Consider the following 9,855-nt stretch of genomic DNA (forward strand, 5'->3'; position numbering starts at 1 on the left):
GAGTCCTGGTGACAGACACAGCTCTCTGTCATTACCTGAGACCCTGCTCGCTCATCTCTCCCTATTTCTTTCTTTTGTATGCTTCCTATTCTGTAGGGGATCCCCAGGAAGAGAGGCCACAGATTGACCAGACAAGTCCTCTGTAAATAGAGTCCTATCCTGTCAGCAGAAGGAAAAGCAGGTCAGGATGGATACTCTTTGTTCACTTGTTGACCTGTTTGTGATTCATTCACTGATTTATTTACTGAATAAATATTAAAAGATTACTTGTTCACACTCTGTCAGGCTCTGTTCTTGGCATTGGAGGTGTAATGGTGAACAAGGAAGAAAAAATCCTTGAGGTACTTCAGTTTCAGCTTCTGATGAGAGCTAATAAGAGGAAAATAGAGCTTAAAGAGGGAACAATGTGTGAAGAGGCACGTGTGTAGCTTTAGAAAGTCTGGAAGGGCCACAGGATTTGAGACCTTTGAGATATCAGCTGCAGGTGGTGAGGGCCTTCACTTATCCACTTATCCAGTGGAGCTCAGGGTAATCTTTTTTGATGTTTTTTTGACAGTTTTCCTTATTTGTAGAACTCAGTGGACAGTGGAGGAGTTAGGCAAGCAAATGTTCTCTCGGGACGTTTCCACACTTCCTATAGTACTCAGATAATAATGGGTTGAAATAGGGACGTACTGCACCTTTGGATGTCTCTTCTTCCTAGAGCTAGAAGTCTGAAACTCCAGAAGCCCAACAGATGCTACCATTAAATCATAGCCCCTTTCTAGTTTCTGGTCCCAGATTATGCAGAAGGGATGGGAGTGATGGAAGTTGGCAAAGGGAGTCCCAGCCTCTTCACTCTTCCTGGTCCCCTACACTCTGCAGTCCCCTGTTGACAAGAGGAATCATCAATCTGAGCTGGAAATCACTAACTAGGTTCTGCTGAGGCTCTTCCTGTTAGGAGGAGACACGCTGAGTGAAATGAGAGGCAGAAAGGGACTTTTTCCATTAGAATAAGGAGGGAAAAGTGGAGAGCTCCCTCCAGAGAGCCTGCTGCCCAGAAGTCAGGAAAAGACTCAATAGTTTGTCTCAAAACAGCTCTTATCTTAGGACATCAACCCATCTCCCTGCCTGTCATCCTTCCCAAGAGGCAAAAATGATACAGATAACTGAATTGAAATCTTTAAAGGGATGATAAGGCAAATGAATCTGTGTTCAAAGGAAGGAAGGAGGAGGAAACATGTCTCAGTGAGATTGACTAGGAATACTTTCTTTTAGCTGTTGAGATGCAGGGTTATTTCAGGGCATGGATGTAAGAAGGCAGATTAGGACACTCAGGATGGCAGGGGTCAGACTGTAAATGAGTATGTTGAGGCCTCGGAAAAAGACAAGGTGGTCAGGGATGGTGGCAGAGTTGGAGTCCAAATGTCCAGTGAAATGAGAGACAAAAGTGATTCCTTGGTTTGGTGTGTTCTTATGCATAGAGTGATATTGTTGACTATTTCTTATCTTACTGGAGATCCACACTTATCTTCACATTATCATATACTTGTTCTTGTTTTTCAGTCACTAACTCATGTCCGCCTCTTCATGAACCCATGGATTGTAGCCCACCCTACTCCTCTGTCTGTAGGAATTCCCAGACAAGATACTGGAGTGAGTTGCCATTTCCTTCTCCAGGGCATCTTCCTGGATCCAGTATCTAACCCGTGTCTCGCGCAATGGCAGGCATATTCTTTACCACTGAACCACCAGGGAAACCCTCATATTGTTTATAAAATATTTAACATCAACTTTGTACAGAGAATAGTGAAATATGAACCCACCTGTTCATTCTGTGGAGCCTGAAAGAGCAAGAGATAATATCTTGTCAACCTGTGAATGTCTTTAGTGCTTTGAAATTAGCAGCATGTTGTCTCTCCTTTGCCCTCCAGATTTCATAAAGAACACAAGCACCCAGCTAAATGTTGAAAAATTACTCTAGTAACATTGAATTTTATCTCCTTGGCTTCCCTGGCTCTAAAGAACTACGCAATATTCTCTTTGCCACCTTCTTTTTCTTCTACTCTGTGTCATTAATTGGAAACATGGTCATCATCTTTATGGTCTGTATTGATAAGCGTCTGCAGACCCCCATGTATTTCTTCCTGGGTCACCTCTCTGTCCTAGAGATGCTGACCACAACTGTGACTGTCCCCTTGATGCTCTGGGGTCTCCTCCTTCCTGGGATGCAGGCAATATCCTTGACTGCCTGTTGTGTACAACTGTATTTGTACCTGTCTTTGGGAATGTCGGAGTTAATATTATTTGCTGCGATGGCTGTGGACCGTTACGTGGCTGTTTGTAACCCTCTGCGGTACAACGTCATTATGAACAGCCATACCTGTCTCTGGGTGGTAATTGTGTCCTGGGTATTTGGCTTCCTCTTTGAAATCTGGCCAATCTATGCGACGTTTCATCTTACTTTCTGCAAATCAAATGTGCTAGACCATTTTTACTGTGACCGAGGACAACTGTTCAAACTATCGTGTAATAATAGCCTTTTCACTGAATTTATTCTTTTTTTAATGGCTATTTTTGTACTTTTTGGTTCTTTGATCCCTACAATAGTCTCCTACCTCTACATCATCTCCACTATCCTCAAGATCCCTTCAGGATCTGGCAGGTGGAAAGCCTTCTCTACATGTGCCTCCCACTTCACCTGTGTTGTGATTGGCTACAGCAGCTGTTTGTTCCTGTTTGTGAAACCCAAACAAACACAGGCTGCTGAGTACAACAGGGTAGCATCACTGATGGTTTTAGTGGTGAACCCTTTTCTGAACCCTTTTATCTTCACCCTCCGAAATGACAAATTCACAGAGGTGTTTCGAGATGCCATGAAAAGCTGCTATCAACTCCTCAGGGCTTAGCTGTTGTAAGGACCACCATGGACTCATCATCTTGGGCCTGAGTAATGAGAGCCCTGATTCAAATCAGAAATAATCATTTTCTTCATCAAGTAGTTTATCGTCTAATGTAACTTTTAGCTTTTAATAATCACTTCCTTTTTTAAGTGGGTATATTCATTTATACATATTATTGTAGTTACATGGATATATTAATTTATACACATTATTCTAGTTAAAATACACCTAGCAAAATAAATTTAATAGGATTTACCAGATGGTCCAGTGGTAAAGAATCCGCCTGTCAATGCAGAAGACATGGTTTCAAAACCTGGCCCAGAAGATCCAACGTGCCATGGGCAACTAAGCTTGTGTACCACAAATACTGAAGCCTGTGTACCCTAAAGCCTGTGCTCTGCAAAAGAGAAGCCATCACAATAAGAAGCCTCAACTAGAAAATAGCCCTGCCTCACCCCAACTAGCATAAGCCTGCATGCAGCAAAAAGACCCAGCACGGTCAAAAAAGTAATAATAAATAAAAATAAAACAAATACATATAATTAAAAAAATAAATTTAACAACTAAAAATGTAAAAGATGTTCATGGTTATTAAAAACAATGCTGTGATGTTTGAATGTGAAATGTGTAGAGAAGAATCATTCATTCTCTGACAACTGACCTAAATGTTTGAATCTAGGTGCTGGGTCATCTTCACCTATATTGTCCTGTGTTTCCCTGGTTTTCTCAAAGCCTCAGTTTCCCATATGATTTCCATGAGTGATGCCAAGTCCAACTCCAGGGTCTAACCTTTTCTTGAGGCTTCTGGTCCAGGGTGCAACAGTGATGGTGCCTTTTTGGAGATTTTCTCAACCAGCAGTTGTAAGAGGAATTCACTGTTTTCCAACATCAATGTTGAATGTGTTAATACAGACAAGTCTCTACCTATTATGCTAAAAATTTGTTTTAATATTTAGCTCTAGGAAATGGATCAGAAGACTCAAGCAGAGGGGGAGAGGGACATTGATGTTCCATCATTCCATTTGATTTTTAACTATGACTTGTGCTCATTTTTATGAAAAATGGCAACTGTTTTTGCAAATGTAACAATAAATATTTCAGATGTGATTTTACAATTTTACTTAGCATCTCAGCCATTCTTATTTTTGTGTAGCACTTTTGGGATTAATTTTGAATATTTTTTAAACCTCTATCCGTCAATCCAAGCAGCTGAGGTTTTTGAGCAGGTCTCTGAAACCCAATCGCATTTGAAGACCTAGAGGGAAATGTATGACTGAACAACCCCACCTGGAATGCATGCATGTTGGAGAGATGGGAATGGGCCATGGCATTAACACATTGGGGGTAGAGAAGGTGGCAGATCCTCTCTGTGGATCTCTGACCAGGATCCATAACTATGATCAGAGGCTGTGGGGTACAGAGAGGGTAGAGATCATCTGGGAAAGACAGGCTTCTCGTAACCCTGGAGATGAAGAGAGGAATTGGACAGAAGTCCATTTGGCTGCTAGGTTTTTGACACGTGTCTTGAATCCACTTGTGGGGTCACAGCTTGGGGGTGGCTTAGGCTCTGTAGGGGTCCATGTAATCAGGGAGAAGCATGTAGCAGCTGCGTTGGCTGATTTAGACAGCTGGGAATGTGTGGTAGTGGGTAAGGAAGGTCCAGGGAGTAAGGCAGCTTGTGTGTTGAGAAGCTCCTGACTGGGAGCTTTCAATTTTGCCGACTGCACAACACATCCAGGGTCTCCAACTTGATTAGCCTCAGATGGGAAGAGTGGAAGTGTCTTCAGCTTTTCCTTGACTACATTTCTGCTGTGTCTCTGAACCTGTGCAAATTTTTCCTCAGTGAACAACCATCCTTGGGGGTAGACAAGGGAGAGGAGGAAAGAGGCAGAGAAAATGAGAGAAAGGGAGACGGCCAGATTCCTATTAGCACCATTATTTCTGTACTTTAAGTTTTTACGCTTGGCTATTTATTCCTCATTATGAGTGAAGAGGACAGAATCAGGCTGCCTACCAAGCATTGCCATGTGGGGGTGGCGGTTGATGCCTGAAGGACAGGAGACCTTTTAGTCTTTCCCCTTCTCTTGAGATGAATGTCTTCCAAGTGATTCTCCTCTGAGAAGGAGAGAAGAGACAAGCATCCCTTTGGGAAAGGTGAGCTGGGCTGGCTTCTCAAAGAAGGAGTGAAGTGAGGCAGCTGCAGAGTAGGTCAGCTGGACTTCAGATCATCCCTCCATAGCAAAGAGCAGGGTGAGGATGTGCAGTGCTGGGTGTAGGCACAGCCCTCTGCCTGAGAGACCCACCACCCTGCTCCCTCTTCACCTCTTCCTTGTATCACTTCTCATTTTGTAAAGGATCTGCAGCGAGAGAGATTACAAGTTGACTGGAAAATGCTTTAGGAAAGAATGAGTGGAGGGAAAGCTAGTCAGGTTGGACATTCTTTGTCTATTGTTTTGTTCTTTAATATACTAATTGATATATTCACTGAATAGTATTTATAGAGTACACATTTTGTCATTCTCTCTTCTTATCACTGGTTGTGATACTAGGATGCCAAAGAAGGTGCCTTCAAGGTACTTAATTCCAATGTGGGATTTTGATGTTAAAATGATAAGTACAAATGTAATATGATTTGAGATATTGATGAAAGTGTATAGAAAGATAAATGCAGTTTAGAGAGTTTAGAGAACGAGATTTGTATAATGAAATTGTTATATAAGCAATGAGTGTGAAAGGGGTGAATTGAGCAAAGGTCTCTAGTGAGCGAGGAGCCTGGCAACTAAGGAACATAGTACCATCTGGTTTGGCATTTTCTAACATTTTTCTTGGCCTAGGGCTCTAGACAAAATAGAAAAGTCATAGACAAGCAGATATGTTTTTGCGGCCTTTACACATTGCTCTATGAAGCTGAGATGATGGCAGTTTGGTCCGAGGCACAGACTATTTATTTGAATGTCTAGCTCCTTGCTGCAACTAGAGATTTGGGACCTCGGAATATAGAGAATTTTGTCTCTAACTTTCAGCTGCTTTTTTTGTTTTGTGAACTCCAGATGGAGACTGGGGATAGATGTGTAGGATAGATGGGACATAGGGATGAAAGTCTTGAGCCTCTTCATTTCTTGGGACCTCTCCTCTCTCATGGCATGGGATCACAAGTGGAAATATAATGTCAGAACTTAAGGTCATCAACTTGGAGCTGGCTGGGTTCTTTGTGCTTAGAGGAGACACATTCACTAAAAGCACAGATAGAGGAAGACTTTTATCACAAGAATAAAGTTGAGGATAGTGGATAATCCACACTAGGAAGCCAGCTCCCCAGAAATAAGGGAATGATTCAATACTCTGTGTCAAATTGTTTTATGACAATGTCCTTGATAGGCACAATTCTCAACAGCACACCTAAAGTGATACATAAAACAAGTAACAACTTTAAAATGCATATAATCCCAATGCAGCCTGTGTTCAGTGGATACAAAGAAAAGAAGTAGCCATGTCTGAGTGGGATTGGTAAGGAAAACTTTCTTTCATTTTGTATGCATCATGGGGCTTGCAGGATCTTAGTTCCCCAACTGGGGATTGACCTGGAAACCTTGGCAGCGAAAGCTTTGATTCCTAACCAGTGGACCAACAGAGATGCCCAAAAATATTTGCTTCAACTGTTAATATACAGCAGTTTTTTCAGGATGTCAACAAAACTGGCACAGAACACAGTTGATATCCAATTACAATACAGTGGTTTCCCTGATGACTTCAGTAGTTACTTCTTTTCTCAATCCTTCAACTTCTGAAGTGACAAAGCCATAGGAGCACATCAGGATGGAAGGAAACTATGTTGTAGATGTCCACTTCAGGAGATATTTGCAAGATAATGGTCTTTACTTCAACATCTCTTCCTCCTCACTGTCCTATAAAACAACCTGGCATCCACACCCCTACAAAATGGTTGTTTTGAGACATTAGCCTGCCATCTTCTTGGTCAATTGGCTTTCCAAATAAAATCATGTTCCTTGCCTCAATACCATGTTTCTTGGCTATATTGACTAAAATGATATACAACATGAGAGTTGCCAGTGGGGGAACTCTGGGGGAGTTTTATTTGGGGGCAAAATGAGGACTGAAGCCTGGGAGTCAGCACTTCAGATAGGTCTGAGAAACTGCTCCAAAGAGGCAGTGGGGGAGGGTCATTATATAAGATTTTGGTGAGGGGGAAGTTCAATGCAATCAAATGCTTACTTTACAAAAGATTTTTTGCTAGTCACGAGGATCTGATGTCACCATGAAGGGATTTAGTGCTTTCCTAAATATGAAGAGATGCAAGGATTGGGATCTTGAGATTAGTTCCTGAAAATATCTATCTAAAGACTTGTTCCCTTGGCAAAATGCTGTTAACCTTTGCCCTGCAGTGCATGAGGTCACAAAGAGTCAGACACGACTGGGCAACTGAACAACAACAAAAGACCTGTTGACCAGATTCCTTGGAGCACAGAGTGCCTCACTCTCACGCTGAACTCCCTCAGGGGGTGTTGAAGGCCAGCAGCTTCAGCAGCACAGGGTTCAATCTCTGCAGAAGCAGATGGCAAATACTCTTGGCAAGTGCCAATTTGTAATTGACAGTTAACCAAATTTGTGTTTACTGATTACATCTTCCTTTTGTCAACTAATCAGTATATAACTCTGTTTTCTCTTTGTTTCTATTCAATGCTGCTGCTGCTAAGTCGCTTCAGTCTATTCAATGACACCTTGCTTAATATGTATTATTGATCCATGAAGATTGACACACAGCCAACAGCTTGTAACTCATGCCTGAAGAATTTTACCAAACACATATTTTAAATAATGAAGCTTGTTTAATTCTTATATAAACGTGTTTCTCCCACAAGGCACATAACAGCCTTCTTGCCCTTAGCACCAAGAGATAAGCATTTCAGCATTATGCTTCAGTTCAGTTCAGTCACTCAGTCATGTTCAAGTCTTTACCACCTCATGGACTGCAGCACACCCAGCTTCCCTGTCCATCAGCAACTCCCAGAACTTGCTCAAACTTATGTCCATTGAGTCGGTGATACCATCCAACCATCTGATCCTCTGTCATCCCCTTCTCCTCCTGCCTTCAATCTTTCCCAGCATCAGGGTCCTTTCCAATGAGTCAGTTCTTTGCATTAGGTGGCCAAAGTACTGGAGTTTCAGCTTCAGCCTCAGTCCTTCCAATGAATATTCAGGACTCATTTTCTTTAGGATGGACTGGTTTGATCTCCTTGTAAGAGTCTCCTCCACACCACAGTTCAAAAGCATCAATTCTTTGGTGCTCAGCTTTCTTTATGGTTCAACTCTCACATTCATACATGGCTACTGGAAAAACTATATCTTTGACTAGACGGACATTTGTTGGCAAAGTAATGTCTCTGCTTTTTGATAGTCTGTCTAGTTTTGTTACAGCTTTTCTTCCAAGGAACAAGTACCTTTTAATTTCATGGCTGTAGTCACCATCTGCAGTGATTTTGGAGTCCGAGAAAATAAAGTCTGTCATTATTTCCATTCTTTTCCCATCTATTTGCCATGAAGTGTTGGGACTGGATGCCATGATCTTCATTTTTTGAATGATGAGTTTTAAGCCAACTTTTTCACTCTCCTCTTTCACTTTCATCAAGAGGCTCTTTAGTTCCTCATTGCTTTCTGCCATAAGGGTGGTGTCACTTACATATCTGAGGTTTATTGGTATTTCTCCCTGCATCTTGCTTCCAGCTTGTGCTTCATCCAGTTCAGCATTTCGTATGATGTACTCTGCATATAAGTTAAATAAACAGAGCCACAATATACAACCTTGATGTACTTCTTTCCTGATTTGGAACCAGTCGGTTGTTCCATGTCCAGTTCTAACTGTTACTTCTTGACTTACATACAGATTTCTCAGGAGGCAGATATGGTGGTCTGGTATTCCCATATGTTTAAGAATTTTCCACAGTTTGCAAAAACATTATGCTTAAGCATTATGCTTAAGAGTCATCAAACTGGACAATCTTAAAGGACATCAACCCTGAATACTCTTTGGAAGGACTGATGCTGAAGCTGAAGCTCCAATACTTTGGCCACCTGATGCAAACAGCTGACTCACTGGAAAAACACATGATACTGGAAAGAATGAAGACTGAAAGAGAAGAAGGTGACAGAGGATGATATGGTTGTATGGCATCACAGAGTCAATGGACATGAATTTGGGCAAACTTCAGGAGATGGTGAGGGACACGGAAGTCTGGCATGCTGCAGTTCATGTGGTCGCAAAGGGTCAGACTCGTCTTGGTGACTGAAAAGCAACAATAGCTTAAGCAGCAAAATCACCAACAAAATGCAAACAAATGTCAAAAACATGTTACTAATTGGATAGCCAAAAGACATTTATTTACAGTATAGAAGCTGCAACAAGAGGGAGGTTTGTGCCTTCTTCAACCTCAGTTGAGAACATGTACTCCAGGTGACTCCAGTTTTCTGCTATGAGCATTCATGCCCATGTTGATTAATGACCTTGGAAATTGCTTGGAAATACTGATTTTGAGGCTACACATAAGTTTTTGTGAGTAGATGAATGTGCAGATAGAGAATATGTGAATAATAAAGATTGACACTACCTTTCCTTTGTTGGAGCTATTTGTTTTGTGTCACTTGATGTAATGAATTAAACTGCTAGGAACATGAGAACAGACAGATTTATCTTTTAATTTCTTAGGTAAATTTCTGGGAGCAGAATTGCTGTGTCATAGTAGCTATATCCTTAGCTTTAAGAAACTGACAAAATTTTTCCTAATGGGTTTTGTTAGTGTACATTCCTTCCTACTTTTGAGGTGTCTGTTGAGCTCCCATGGCCATAAACATCACTGTAGGGACATGTAGGGTCAATGAACCATGTTCTGAATTAGGGAAGTTGGCTTTGCAATAAGCATTCTTAGAGGAAATGTCTACCTACCTTACATCCCTCAGA

At 41.6% G+C, this 9,855-nt stretch overlaps 1 protein-coding gene across 1 annotated transcript; it reads left to right on the plus strand.

Moving 5' to 3' along the window:
• Positions 1–1,943: 1,943 nt before the first annotated feature.
• Positions 1,944–2,888, plus strand: LOC133073054 (olfactory receptor 9A4-like). The gene has a single exon (XM_061166546.1). The coding sequence runs from the start codon at positions 1,944–1,946 to the stop codon at positions 2,886–2,888; it is 945 nt and encodes a 314-aa protein (XP_061022529.1).
• Positions 2,889–9,855: the final 6,967 nt, after the last annotated feature.

Source organism: Dama dama, chromosome 18 (assembly GCF_033118175.1).
Source record: "Dama dama isolate Ldn47 chromosome 18, ASM3311817v1, whole genome shotgun sequence".
NCBI classification, from domain to species: domain Eukaryota; kingdom Metazoa; phylum Chordata; class Mammalia; order Artiodactyla; family Cervidae; genus Dama; species Dama dama.

Excerpts from the sequence above, each read along its gene's own strand:
- LOC133073054 (XM_061166546.1), top strand. The coding sequence starts at position 1,944 with ATGTTGAAAAATTACTCTAGTAACATTGAATTTTATCTCCTTGGCTTC.